The following is a 15,495-nucleotide window of genomic DNA, read 5'->3' on the forward strand; positions in this document are numbered from 1 at the left end:
AACCCTGATGTTCAGAGACATATGGAAACAATAGGACCAGATTCAGTGTAACCCACTGCTCACCCTTGCTCGTGCTAACTCCAAGGTTGCAAGTACTTCCTCTAGGTCTTGTTGTTGTGGCTGTACTGAAACACAGGACAGCCTGTCTGTGGAAAATTAGCTTTGCCTTTATATGTAACCCTGATGGCCTTTTGAAAAGTTGCAACTCTTAAAGGCATTTTTAATAGTCCTTAAACAGTTAGTAGAACTACATTTCAAATGGGTTTAGAAGTATTTAAGCAATTTTTTAATAAAAAAGGCAAGTAAAAACCAAATGTATGTTAAACATATTTCAGACATAATTTTTTTAAAATATTAATTCAAATACAGAAGCAGAAGCATTGGTCTTTTCAATTAAAAACAGCTAGCCCATTCTAATGAATGGGACCACATTACATGAAGGTGATGCAAAATCATCTAGCCCCCCTGCCCCAACTCGATGGGGCAGTAATAAGTCCAGTTGCAAAGCAGGAGGTCCAACCCTGCACTATCTGACCTCTAGCAAGTCGAAATTACCCATTTCAACATACAGGTGAAGAGGTCAACAAAGAGCTTCTAACTGTAGATATGTACATCCTCAGCCAATAAAACAATGAGGAGACAATTCAAAGCAATAATAAAAAAGATTAAAACATTTACATCACCCGAAGTTTAACTTAAGTAATTAAAATCGTTAAATCAAACATAAATAATTTTTAAAATGAATTTATCTTATACAGTATTAACAAATCTCTCTCACTGCCAATCTTCTTCATGCAAATGCATACGTTTGCTGTTACTATGCCAGGTTCAGCAGTCAGATTCCTAGTATAAGATACTGAGAATTCAGCAAATTACACTCAATGTCAGCAGCAACCCAGAACTCAGCCAGCAGGTTTAGGACTTCAGTATTCAGAGTCTTGGATTTCCTGGCATTTATGGGAGAAGGTAATTGCTAACATGTTCCAGCTCCTTTTATCTTGGTTCAGCACTCTGTCTGCGTGCAACAAGTTAGATGTTTACTCCAAGCAAAGTCATTAACCTAAAAAATAAACTCTATTTTTCTCTTCAGAGATATTGCCTGGCCTTCTAATTTCTTCTACCATTCTTTTCAGGTCCTGCATTTTTTGATATTCAACTACTAAATGCATTGTTTAACCATCTGGGTTACAAAGTTACACAAACTCATAATAAATGCGATAAAGCAAAGAATTCTCTCTGAGACTTAGAAAATTTTGAGGAGTGTTTGTAAATGCTTATTCTGTTAATTTTCATACTGTACATACATCTACATAATTAAAGAACTTCCACTATGCTAGAGTATTGGCTCATGCTTATTTTTAGATTGCAAATGATAGATTTTACAAGTATCAAAAATGTATATAATCCCTTAATTTGGGTACCTACTATCAGCAGAGCAAAATATATTTGTCTCATTTTAGTTGAATTGTTAGATTTGAATTATAGGATAAATTGAGTCTGAATAATACTGATTTAATAGAAGTGAGCTTAAGATTTTTGACCATTTTTTTCTTCCCCTTGCACCAAATGGAAAAATAAACATGATGCAGGCAACAAGGAAAACTGGATGCTGTTTATTATAGTTAAAATGAAACAATTAGCCTTCATTTTACACCATTTCAGCTTTGGTTCTTTGCTCAAAGATAACAAGATCTGGAACTTACCATATCCGCTAAGTTCACGATTAACTTTACAAAGTTGTTCGTGAGTCCCACAGATAAACGATATTTTTTAAACTATGAAAAGAAAGAAGAATAAAACTGTTAATGATTCAAGCACTTAAGTACCACTTCTCTACCAAAACTGGCTAAAACAGCTTCAGTGATTCCTCAATGTCACAGGCAAGTTGTTTAGCTGCAATGAAACTTCCCTACTGCTGTGCTTATATCCTCTTGTATTGAAGACTAACATACCCTATGTCCTTTGGCTTGTAGAAAGCTGTATTACTGCTAATTATTATGTTTTCTCTAAATCATCTCAAAGATCAAATATCATTGGTTCATATTGATTGTGGCCTTTACCATAAAATGATCATTAACAACCATCAGTTCAATGTACTTTGTCTCATCGTGAACGTTCCGCCGAACTCGGTGTATCTGCAACAAGAAACAAAATCGGTTAATTAATAAACCATATTATATACCTCTACTAGTCTCACTTAAAACAATTTACAATATAACTCTGTGTTAGGTCTTCTTTGGCCAATGATATGAGGCAAACAGCCAGAAAGATCCCCACTGTCTCTTCAATATTGATCAGCTGGATAAGGCCCACTTGTAGGAACAACCTACCAGTGCCCATTGGGAAGTCCAGACAATCCTGGAATAGAGCAATAGAGGCAAAAGTTCTGCAAGATTTGTCTTCAGCCTCTTACTAAGTTTTGAAGTTGGAGGAATCTGTGCTCCTAGAGACAAAATTCAGGAAAATCGGCCCAGTGACCTATTCCACCCATAATTCATTTACAAATGCTGAGTACTCTGCTGAATGTGACACAGAATTCTTTATATTTTTCTATATAATCCAATGATCTAATTGTATGGTTAAAAAACATAAAATGAACAACATTCGTGTATAAATTAAAAACTATTATTTTCTATAATTTACTGTACATTTCATCAATTTGAGATTCGAAAAATGTTGAACACACCTGTCTTTTCTTCCTTAATAGGATAGAATTCCCAGCTTGGACAAAATCACTTCTTCCTGGCTTCTCTGAAAGATATGTACAATATTAACTCAGGTAATTAAACAACAGTGTGAACAGTTACACAAATGCCAGTGCCAACTTTTCAAACTGCTGGCCATGAAGACCCACATTCAACAATTCAGATACAGCTTCTCCATGAGATTTCTGAATGGTCTATGAACAGTACCAATTTTTGTTTGCTTTTTGTACAGTATTAAAGGTTACAGGGGAAAGGCAGCAGAATGGAATTGAGAGGGGGAAAATCAGCTGTGACTGAATAGTCTTATTTCGCTCTCAGTTTTATGTTCTTAAGATAATTTATAGTAATTTTATATCATTGCACTGTGCACTGCAAAATGACATACAAGTCAGTGGTCATCAATCTGATTCTGATACACCCTCTGCAAACAGAAAAGACCATAGGAATGCAAGGTGGTCTATTTGTTCTGCAGTAAATGCAGAAGATCTTCAATGCTAATCTGCCAGCTGTCAGTTCGTCTGGTGAAGCCCTGGGCAAGATCTTCCTCTGCTGCTGCCCAGCTCCAAAATAATGCAGGACAAAGACTATGCCAGCCCATTGACAAAATGGTTTTAACAGTCAGTCCATGCCAACCGGTTTCATGGCTGTCGAACTCTCAGCATTATGGAAAGTTTATGAATTCCTTTAATTTACACAAAGACAAAGTTATTTGCATATTAATGAGATAAATTGCATTAAATATTTAAAAAGTAAATAAAGACGTGCCCTGACTTTAAAAACAACAATACATTTAATATACCCAAACTGAATCACGTGCAAAAGTTCACCTACTGTTACCTAGGCGGCTTTCTCTCTGCATTTATTTCAACAGAGATTCTTTATATGCAGCAGATTAAATATTGCACAGGCTTGGGAGGCACACTCTCAGCCTGTCAGCTGGGAAATGTGTGAATCCTCTGCACCATCTTAGTGGCCTTCACAAGTCATCTGCCAGCAGAAACCCCACACTAGTGCTTGACTTCAGGACTTCCACAAAGAAACTGTGAATCCAACAGGATCAGTAGCACCCAGAAGAAGTTATGATCCTCTGCTAAGGGACATTCTCCTGTTGGATCCCCATATACCTCGATTTAGCTGGTGTCATCCCTGAACAACTGAGAATCTGACACTCTACAAAGAACATTTTTTTTAATGTTTACAGCTCAGTGAACAACTTTTAGTCTCAAATTAGTCCTCATGTCCTGAATGATAAAATCCTTAGCTTCCAATTACTCGGTGAACCATTAACTTTATTTTTAAAATCTCCAATCATTCATGAAGTCCTCTCAGAGTCTTGGGTTTTCTTCCAATAAGAACTTCTCTTATTCTTCTGAACAAGTGAATATGGATACCTCTTGTTCCCTCTCTCTTCACAAAACTGCCTCTGGCCAGGATCCGATTTGGAGGATCTGCAATGTCTAGCCTCCAAAAGAAGTACATACTTCCTCAGCAAAGGAGACAAACACTACACTGTGTGGTTCCCTTATCCCTATACACCAATTCTCTCATATTCCATTGCTTTCCTAACTCCTTACTGTATGTCTCTGATAATATCCTGCATATTATGCTTGGTAGCAAATAATTTTATCAGAACATCTGCACTTGCTCAGTTCTCATTATTTGAAAAGCATCATTTTTCCCTATCCTTCTTACCAAATTGAACAACCTCATATTTCCCCTCATGATACTCCATCTATCTTTGTATAACGTTCACAGCTCAAAGGCCAACTTTAAATTTGCTGATGATATCACCATTGCTGGCAGAGTCTCAGACACTGACAAGGTGGTGTGCAGGATGTGGTAGATCAATTGGCTGAATTGCATTACAACATCGCTGCACTCTGCAACTGCATCAGCATGACCAAGGAAGGGATTATGGACTTCAGGATAAGGAAGTTGGGAAAACACAATCCAGAGCTCATTGAGGGGTCGGCAGTGGAAAAGATGGGAATCAACATCTCAGAGGATCTATCTAGGGCCCAACATGTTGAGGCAATCATGAAGAAGATATGACAGCAGTTATACTTCATTAAGAGTTTGAGGAGATTTAATACATCACCACAGTTTCTACAGATGAATATTAGAGAGCATGCTGACTAATTGGATCAATGCCTGGCATAAGGACTCCAATGCAAGGATAGAAAGAGGCTGCACAGGGTTGTGAATTCAGTCAGCCCCATCAAGGGTACAACCATCTTCATCAGCAAGGATATCCTCAAAAGGCAGTGTCAAGAAGGTGTCAAACATCAAAGACCCTCACCATCTGGGACATGCACTCTTCTCAATACTACAAACATGGCAAAATTACAGGAGCCTGCAGACACACACTCAACCTTTTAGGAACAGCTTCTTCCACTACACCATTAGATTTCTGAATGGTCTATAAACTATTTTCACTCTTACTCTTTTGCATTACTTATTTAATTCTTTGTATCTTATAGTAATTTTTGCACTACGCTGTTGCTACAAAACAGGAAATTTCATGAACATACTTCAGTGATAATAAACCTGATTCTGATTTTGTCTTACCATTCAATTAATCTGTTTATTTCCATTTGCAGCCGCTGAGCCCTCCTCACTGTTCATTCTTCCATTACTTTAGTGTTGTCAGCAGACTTAAATACTTTACATACCATCCTTTCATCTGAGTCATAAAAATTACCTGCAGTACTGATCACCTTCCTTAAAAAGAAACTATAAAAGACCTAATTACCACCAAATACATCATCATTCACTTTAGTAGTAGAAATAAATTTGTGACTATTTTCTAAGCAGGGAGAAAATCCAAAAATCTGAGATACACAGGGACTTGGGAGTTCTTGTGCAGAGTATCCTAAAGGTTAACTTGCAGGTTGAGTCAGTTTTGAGGAACACAAATGCCATGTTAGCATTCATTTCAAGAGGTCTAGAATACAAGAGCAGGGATATGATGCTGAGCCTTTATCAGGCACTGGCCTCACCTTGAGTATTATGAATAGTTTTGGGCTCCTCAACTTTTAGAAAAGATACGCTGGCATTGGAGAGAGTCCAGAGGAGGTTCATAAGGATGATTACAGGAATGAAAGGGTTATCATACAAGGAAAATTTGCTGGCTCTGGGTCTGTATTCACTGGAATTCAGAAGGATGAGGTGGATCTCATTGAAACCTTTCGAATGCTGAAAGGCAGAGTAGATGTGGAAAGGTGGAGAGTCTAGGATAAGAGGGCACAACCTCAGGATAGAGAGCCACCCTAACCAAACAGAGATGCAGGGAAATTTCTTTAGCCTAAGGGCAGTGAATTTGTGGAATTTGTTGCCAGATGCAGCTATGGAGGCTAGGTCATAAGGTGTATTTAAGGCAGAGATTGATAGGTTCTTGACTGGACATGGCATCAAAGGTTACAGGGAGAAGGTCATGAACTGGAGTTGAGGAAGGAAAAAAAGGATCAGCTATGATTGAATGGCAGAGCAGACTCGATGGGCTATATGGACTAATTCTGTTTGTATGTCTTATGGTCTTATGTTAATAAAGAGTGGTTTGGTTCTTCTCCAAAGACCAAAAGGCTTTGTAATACAAGTACAGCCACATACCACAAAATCCAACATTTTTAAAAGCCATTTTGCTTCTGCATCTTGCTGAAATTTGATTTTTTTTTTCTAGCAAGTTCTCTCCTGTTCTTCCACCTTGCAAAGAAATGGGTTAATTACACAGTCCAGCATTTCCAGATCGTTCAAATCCTTGAATCAACTCTGAAAACCCTTCCTCAGTGACTTCAGGTGTAAGCAGTACTCTTGCAAATCATCATCTATGAAAGAAAGTACCATATTTTCCACATAGGGAAACTGTGAGACCATTCTTCTCCTGGTGTTCTGTTTATAGACTTCCAATTTTCCAATTAAAGTGGATTAAATTGAAATTCTTACACTGTAGTTTCATTGTAAAAGGTTGATTCTGTCATACAGATCGGCTAGGCTTGTCACATCTCCATGTAGAAGTTCATTCTTGTTTCCCAAGCTCTTGTTGAGTTTGAGCAAAAATTCAACCACAGTGTCAAAAAGATTAAAGAAATGTTTTAAGCAGCAGCCTCTGAACAGCCAATGCGCTTCAGTGTGAATAAGCAAGCATTCAAGCTCTTTACTGTAATCTTGGCATAACTAGTAAAATATTCTGCCATTTAACAGATGGCTTTAATTTTGTTGATAACCAATATTATGTCATGCTTGGAAAAAGTTACTGGTTCAAGTTTTTGTCTGCGAGATCTTGATGATAAATTACACAATGGATTGCAAACAGACTTGGAATTACTTTTTTCATAAATGCCGCTAAACCAGCATGGTGACCTGTCATATATGGTGCTCCATCTGTTGCACAAGAAATCATGTCCCTAGTTGGAATACTTTTACCCTCGATATACCTTTTGAGCTCATCGTGGATTGATTCACTGTTGATATTTGTTTTTAACTTTTTACTAAAGACAGTATCTTCAAAAACTTTTCCATTTTTGATAAACCATACATGCCTTTAGCAATGCCTCATTGTGTCACAGTTGATTCATCTGTGACAATTCTGTATTTTGTGGCTCTGAGCATAGTTGATACTCAATGTCTTCACTCATTTCATTAATATGATGAGCTACAGAGTTATTACTCAGAGGAATTGATTTTAAAATTCTGGTATCTATTTTGAGAACAGTGGTGAGCACTTCTGATACAGCAGGTGTTATTAATCTTCCACCAATTGTATGAGATTTTCCACACTTTGCTATTATTTTGGAAATTTTATAAGAAGCTATGAGACCGCTATCAAGGTCATTTTTAGCTTTCTTAGCAAATTACTTGAGTGTGCAACACTTTTCAAGTGCTTCTTTCATCTTCTGGAACTGAGTAATACCATAAGTAGCCTTTTCAGGGTATCTTTTATGGAAGCGTTCCTGAAATCATGATGGTTTCATGGCTTCATCAGACAGTACAGTATTATAAAGAAGACACATGGGGTGTTACTGATCTGACAGGAGTGGAATAAAACGGTACTCCAGGTATGTAACATTACACTGACGCACTTTCTGTAGTTTCTATTTCTTAGCAGGATTAGAATTCAAGGCTTCGTCTTCAGACTCATAGAGATTGCACTGTATGTATTTATCTATCATTAATGGGGCTAAATTAAAATAATTTAATACAAACTGGGAACGCCTATTGGATGTTGACAACAGCAGCAAGTTGTCACAGATGGAATGATGGTAGTGGCACACAAAGGAATGGCGAGGTGAAGATGAAGATGATTACAATAGCTTAAATTACATTGCCAAGGATTCAAATTGAAATCTGAATTTCATTGGGATAGAGCTAGTGTTCAACAAACTATCTTTATACTATTCCAGTTAGTGCGATTAACCAATCATGTGAGGTCTCATAATCCCCAGTGATGGTTCTTAACCACAAACTGGAAGCCGAGATTGGTTTGAACACCTCAAGAGGAACCCTTGGGGTTGGCAGGTTCACTGATTGGCTCTAATTCACCATCTGATTCCGACCAGTGCTGTTTTGTTGCATTACCAGTTTTCCGTAGGTCTGCCCTGTGTACTTGATTTACCAACAGTAAACCTGATGAACTCATTCCATGTCACAAGTCAAGGGGAACTGTTAGGCAGCATGGTTGCTAATTTCTGCATTCCCAATAATGCCTGTTTGGTCGGTAAGGTCGGATGAAGTTGCTGTGTTTCAGATGCACTGTGATGACCAGTGCTCAGTACCTGCAGAAGTATGGTTCTTCCTGTGTTCCTTTGCCTCATCCTTTTTTGTTTGAAGTGCTGCTTTACTAATGGTCGGCCAGGTCTCATGCCTCTAGTTAGGGTGCCGCTTACCACCACCCCCCAAGAATCTTGAACACCCCCCAATGATTTCTATTTTCCCTAATGCCCCCTGAGGGCGCATAACCATCCCTGTTGGGAATCACTGTTTTAAGCAATCCTATGGACTCACTTTCATTGACTCTTCATCTCATGTTCTCAATATGTATTGCTTATTTATTATTATTAATTTTTTTTTCTTTTTACATTCACACAGATTGTTGCCTTTTGCATATTCGCTGTTTGTCCTGTTGGAGGCAGACTTGGAGTCAATTATAAAAGAGGAAATTACGAAACATTTAGATAGCAGTAGAAGGATCAGTCTGAGTCAGCATGGATTTACAAAGGGAAAATCATGCTTGACTAATCTTTTTTGAGGATGTAACTATGAAAATGGACAAGGGAGAGCCAGTGGATGTAGTGTACCTGGACTTCCAGAAAGCTTTTGATAAAGTCCCACATAGGAGATTAGTGGGCAAAATTAGGGCACATGGTATTGGGGGCAGAGTACTGACATGAATTAAAAATTGGCTGGTCTGACAAGAAACAAAGAGTAGTGATTAACGGGTCCCTTTCGGAATGGTAGGCTGTGACCAGTGGGGTACCGCAAGGTTCAGTGCTGGGACCGCAGCTGTTAACAATATACATTAATGATTTAGATGAAGGGATTAAAAGTAACATTAGCAAATTTGCTGATGACACAAAGCTGGGTGGCAGTGTGAAATGTCAGGAGGTTGTTATGAGAATGCAGGGTGACTTGGACAGGCTAGGTGAGCGGGCGAATGTATGGCAGACACAGTTTACTGTGGATAAATGTGAGGTTATCCACTTTGGTGGCAAGAACAGGAAGGCACATTACTATCTAAATGGAGTCAAGTTAGGAAAAGGGGAAGTACAACAAGATCCAGGTGTTGTTGTACATCAGTCAATGAAAGCAAGCCTGCTGGTACAGCAGGCAGTGAAGAAAGCTAATGGCATGCTGGCCTTTATAACAAGAGGAATTGAGTATAGGAGTAAAGAGGTCCTTCTGCAGCTGTACAGGGCCCTGGTGAGACCCCACCTGGAGTACTGTGTGCAGATTTGGTCTCCAAATTTGAGGAAGGACATTCTTGCTATTGAAGGAGTGCAGCGTAGGTTCACAAGGTTAATTCCCGGAATGGTGAGACTGTCATATGTTGAAAGATTGGAGCAACTGGGCTTGTATACACTGGAATTTAGAAGGATGAGAGGGGATCTGATTGAAACATATAAGATTATTAAGAGATTGGAAAAACATTTTCACCCAGAGAGTGGTGGATATGTGGAATGCTCTGCCCCAGAAGGCAGTGGAGGCCAAGTCTCTGGATGCTTTCAAGAGAGAGTTAGATAGAGCTCTTATAGATAACGGGGTCAAGGGATATGGGGAGAGGGCAGGAACGGGGTACTGATTGTGTATGATCAGCCATGATCACAGTGAATGGTGGTTTTGGCTAGAAGGGCCAAATGGCCTACTCCTGCACCTATTGTCTATTGACTTTCAGACCCCCTACAGTCTGCCTACGGACACAGCCGATCGACAGACAACACAATAGCCACTGCTCTACATACCGTCCTTACACATCTAGAGAAGAAGGATGCTTATGTGAGAATGTTGTTCTTAGACTACAGTTCAGCATTCAACACCATAGTTCAATTCAGACTCGAAAGGAAGCTCAAAGACCTCGGCCTTGACCCTGCCTTGTGTAGCTGGATCCTGGACTTCCTGTCAGATCGCCAGCAGGTGGTAAGAGTGGACTCCCTCACCTCCAATCCTCTGACTCTCAACACAGGAGCCTCTCAAGGCTATGCCCTATGTTCCCTCCTTTACCCCCTGTATACTCATGACTGTGTCACCAACCACAGCTTTAATCTAGTAGTTCAATTTGCCAATGACACCACATTGATTGGCCTAATTTCAAACAATAATGAGGCGGCCTACAGCGAAGAAGTTATCTGACACAGTGGTGTCAAGAAAACAGACTATCCCCCTATGTCGTCAAAACAAATGAGCTGGTTGTGGAATACAGGAGGAATGCAGATGGGCTAACCCCTATTGACATCAATGGATCTGGGGTTGAGAAGGTAAACAGCTTTAAGTTCCTCAGTTCCACATCACCGGGGACTTCACGTGGTCTGTGTGGCGAAAAAGGCACAACAGCGCCTCTTTCATCTCAGATGGTTGAGGAAGTTTATTTTGGGCCCCCAAATCCTAAGAACTTTCTACAGGGGCACAATTGAGAGCATCCTGACTGGCTGCATCACTGCCTGGCATGGGAACTGTACCTCCCTTAATTGTAGGACTCTGCGGAGAGTGGTGAGGACAGCCCAGCGTATCTGTAGTTGTGAACTTCCCATGATTCAGGACATTTACAAGGACAGGTGTGAGAAAAGGGCCTAAAGGATCACTGGGGACCTGTGTCACCCCACCCACAATCTACTCCAGTTGCTACCATCTGGGAAACAGTACTGCAGCTTAAAAACCAGGACCAACTTCTGGACAGCTTCTTCCAATAGGCCATCAGACTGATTAACTCATGCACATCTGAATGTATTCTATGTTACATTGACTGTTCTATTTATTATAAATTATTATAAATTACTATGATTGCACATTTAGATGGAGATGTAACATCAAGATTTGTTACTCCTCATGTATGCGAAGGATGTAAGAAGTAAAGTCAATTCAATTCATTGATTCTACTGTGTTTCCTGTATGTACTGTGAATGTCTGCAAGAAAATGAACTTTGAACAGCATTAGATACTTATGGCCACAATTCCTCATTTTAAGTGCAGCCTTTCATGTAGCATCCTATTAGATAACTTTCCAAAATGCACACATTCGATATTCACTGGTTCCAACTGGCACTCTTTGATGGCAGCTTCAAAAGCCTTCAATTTGTCAAGATAATTTCCTTTGGCTGAAACAATTTACACTGATATTATTTTTCATATGCTCTCTTGCCACTTCCTTAAAAACAAATTTGGGCCAAGACCCTTCATCGGGACTGGAAAGGAAGGGGGGAAATACCCCAATAAGGTGTTGGGGAGGGGAAAGAGTAGAGACTAGAAGGTGATAGATGATAAAAACAAATAGGTTGGGGGGAGTGAGAAACTGGGAGGTGATAGATAGAAAAAGTAAAGGGCTGGAACATGGACTATTCAACATAACGACTAAAAGGCAGGCACAGCAGGGCCCATGTGAGCCCTTGAGTTTGGAGAAAGTGGAGGAATTGAAAGCAAAATTCTTGAGGGTGAGGACCATTTCCACCAGATGGAGGAGAGTGGTGTTGGAAGAAAACTGGTCAGATTCAGTATAATTTATACTGAGGGTTTTTGCTGAATATTATTTTACGGCTTCTTTCTTTAGGGAATACCAATAAGAGATGAGATTTCCTGGAGGAGCAAGACTTTCATTTGTCCCTCTTGTGATATTATGCAGTAGGTTTAAGCCTGTCAGGGTAAATCTTATTAACATATGCTAATCAGGCTACTGCACTCAACATCATGTTACTATGGATTTAATATCAATAATCCCAAAGTGTGAAGACTTTCGAGAAGCTACAGAATGAGGTGTAAATGTGACCTTATCAGTAATACCTGCATTCTACAAACGAATTTACTGAAGCAAAAGTGCTAAATTTCGCTCAGGCATGAGAGCTGACAATGATATGGAGAAGCTTGAGCTCTTTACAGCTGAGAAACCAACGAGGTGATTTGGCAAAAGCTTTAAAATCGTGTAAGTTCAGAAAGAGCAAATAGAAATTATTTCCATGGAGATACTTTGAGGAAAAGACCGTCTAGTTTCCTCGTTTCTTTGACCGACAATCACCAATGGAGGTATACAATTATAGAGGAGAATTGTAAAGGCAGTCTCATGGAGGCATACAACATTTTAAGGGATAATGGATCGGGTAAATGCAGGCATTTTCCCCTAACGTTGGGCAAGATTACAATGAGGGGTCATTGGTTTACAGTGAAAAGTGAGATATTTAAGGGGAATTGGAGGGGGATCTCTTTTCCTCAGAGGGTGGTGAAAGTGCAGAACAAGCTACCAGTTGAGCTGGTGGGTGCTAGGTCATTTGTAACACATAAGAGAAGTTTGAGTAGGTACATGGATGAGAGAGGTATGAACAGCTCAGGTCCAGGTGCAGGTAAATGGGACAAAGCAGAAGACCAGGCTGGCAAGGACCAGATGAGCCAAAGGCGTTGTATCTTTGTTACAGTGATCTATAATTCTATGACTTCAGTAACACAAATTTATACCCTTATAGCCTGTCATTCAGAGAACATGTTGATTCAGAGACACTATTGTGTCCAAAGCTCAACGGAAAACTTTTCGCCAACTCTTTTCACCACCCATTCATAATTTATTGATGCACTCACATATTCCCACAATTTTTGATGGTCAGCCACAACCAGGAAGGAAATAAGTATAAATTCACTAAAGGAATTTCAGAATTGAGTGCTTCTATCCTCTGTGAGGAATCTCAGCTTGTAATTAAGAATATGAAAAATTAAAAGGTAATTTTGTCTTTCATGATGAATAAAAAGCAATGACAAATACTAAGGCTGTTATAGATCTGCCAGAACCAGGAGCAATCCATGTCACTTCCAAGCACTCCCATGATTTCATCACTAGACAGCTCAATTCTCTGTGCAAGATGATAACAGAATGTGATGCACTGAACTTTCTTCAACCTTTTCCATATATATCGTAACTTTTTAAAAAATGTCATCTGAACTGAATTTACACGTACCTAGAAAAGTATGAATACTGCAAATTATATTAAATATCACCATAATCTTACCTGAAAGTCGATGCAGTAATGGATCATCATGACCAGCAATCTGGTAAACTAAATGAGACCCTGTTTCATTCTGTGGGGAGGAATAAAAGGCACAGAAATGAATTTAAATCCTTACAATTTTTTGGGAATATTGGAAGTAAACAGGAAGCTAGTTAATGGCTAAAAATAGATATGGGAGGCTAACAATTTAAATACAGTCATAGATTTGTGTAGCAGAGAAACAGAGACCTCAGACAATCCAGACCAACTTCTTTGCCCATTTACCTGCATATAAGGTTTCTACCCTCCAATGCCTTAACTATTTAAGTGCATTTTCAAATGTCTCTGAAACATCTAATTCCACTGTCTCTGACAGTGTGTTCCAAATACCAATCACACTGTGCAAAAGTAACTTACCAATCAATCCTCCTTAAAACCCTTTCCTCTCACTTTAAACCATTCCCACTTGTTGCTGATATCCCTATCATGGGAAGAAGATTCTGCCTATCTACACAATCCATTCCTTTCATAATTGTATACCTCTATAAGGTCATCCATCAGACATTCTCACCAGGGAAAGTGATCTTTCTCCATAGCTCAAAGACAATCAAGACAACTTGCTGGTAAATCTCCTCTACCCTCTCTCCAGCACAAACACACCCTTCCTAGTGACCAGAATTACAGACAATAAAACCAGTACAATGTGAAAAGTATTTTGTAAAGTTGCAACTGTATATCCTAACTTTTATAGTATTTAATGCCCTGGCCTACAAAGGCAAGCAAGGCATTTGCCTTCTTCACCGCCCTTTCTAACTTTGTTGCCATTTTCAGGAAACCTAGAACTTGAACTCCTATATCCCCCCCTCCCCCATTCATCAACATTCCTTAGCACTATATCATTGCTGTAAAATATAAGTCCAATCCCTTTTAAACTTCCCAAAATGTAAGCCTCACAGTCACCAGGAGTAAATTCCATGTGTCAACACTCCTCCCAACTTTCCTTTTGATCTATCTTCTGCTGTAGCCTTAGACAATCTTTTCCCTTTCCACCACACTAACTTTGGTGTCATCCACAAACATACCAGTCATACCTCCTCTGCTTATATCTGTCAATAATATACTTCACACACAGAAGTGGTCCCAGCAGCAATCCCTATGGTACACAACAGATCAGATTTCCAATCCCAAAAGCAATCTTCCGCCATTATCTTCTTGCCTCCTATCCCCAACCTAAAGTTGGATCCAATTAGCCAGCTCACTTTGAACCCATGTACCCTAACCTTCTGGACTGGCCTACCATTGGCGACTGAAGTCCATATAGACAACTCTATACCTACATCAATGCTCCTCAAATAAATCAATCAAATCAAGTTTCACTTGCACAAAGCCATGTTATTTCTAATTAGCCCTTGCCTTTCCAAATGTACATACAATATCAGAATCAGAATCAGGCTTATTATCACCGGCATTGTTAATTTAGCAGCAGCAGCTCAATGCAATACATAATATAGAAGAATAATAATAAAATAATAATAAATCAATCAATTCCAGTATACGTATATTGAATAGATTAAAAATCGTGCGAAAAACAAATAATAAATATTTTAAAAGTGAGGTAGGGTTCACGGGTTTAATGTCCATTTAGGAATCGGATGACAGAGGGGAAGAAGCTATTCCTGAATCACTGCGTGTGTGCCTTCAGGCTTCTGTCTCTCTTACCTGATGATAACAGTGAGAAAAGGGCATGTGCTGGAGGTCCTTAATAATGGATGCTGCCTTTCTGAAACACTTCTTCTTCAAGATATCTTGGGTTTTTTTGTAGGCTGGTACCCAAGATGGAGCCGACTAAACTTACAATCCTTTGCAGCTTCTTTCAGTCCTGTGCTGTAGCCCCTCCATACCAGACAGTGACACAGCCTATCAGACTGCTCTCCACGGTACATCTATGGAAGTTTTCGGGTGTATTTATGACATAACAAATCTCTTCAAACTTCTAATGTAGTTCCTGTCTTGCCTTCTTTATTATTGCATCAATATGGTGGGAATAGGTTAGATCCTCAGAGATCTTGACACCCAGGTACTTGAAACTATATCCTATCCCATCGTTCAGAATTTCT

At 39.3% G+C, this 15,495-nt stretch overlaps 1 protein-coding gene across 4 annotated transcripts in view; it reads right to left on the reverse strand.

Annotated features, from left to right (window-relative positions):
* adam22 (ADAM metallopeptidase domain 22) overlaps positions 1-15,495 on the reverse strand; it is a 337,659-nt gene that overhangs the window by 161,370 nt on the left and 160,794 nt on the right. For all 4 annotated transcript variants that reach the window (XM_059972204.1, XM_059972203.1, XM_059972205.1 and 1 more), the window contains exons 7-10: positions 13,400-13,469; positions 2,687-2,751; positions 2,061-2,135; positions 1,704-1,775 (exon numbers count right to left, since the gene is read on the reverse strand). In XM_059972204.1, the coding sequence (XP_059828187.1) occupies positions 1,704-1,775; positions 2,061-2,135; positions 2,687-2,751; positions 13,400-13,469 (282 nt within the window). The remainder of the gene's footprint in view (positions 1-1,703; positions 1,776-2,060; positions 2,136-2,686; positions 2,752-13,399; positions 13,470-15,495) is intronic.

This window comes from Hypanus sabinus, chromosome 6 (assembly GCF_030144855.1).
Source record: "Hypanus sabinus isolate sHypSab1 chromosome 6, sHypSab1.hap1, whole genome shotgun sequence".
Lineage (NCBI taxonomy): Eukaryota > Metazoa > Chordata > Chondrichthyes > Myliobatiformes > Dasyatidae > Hypanus > Hypanus sabinus.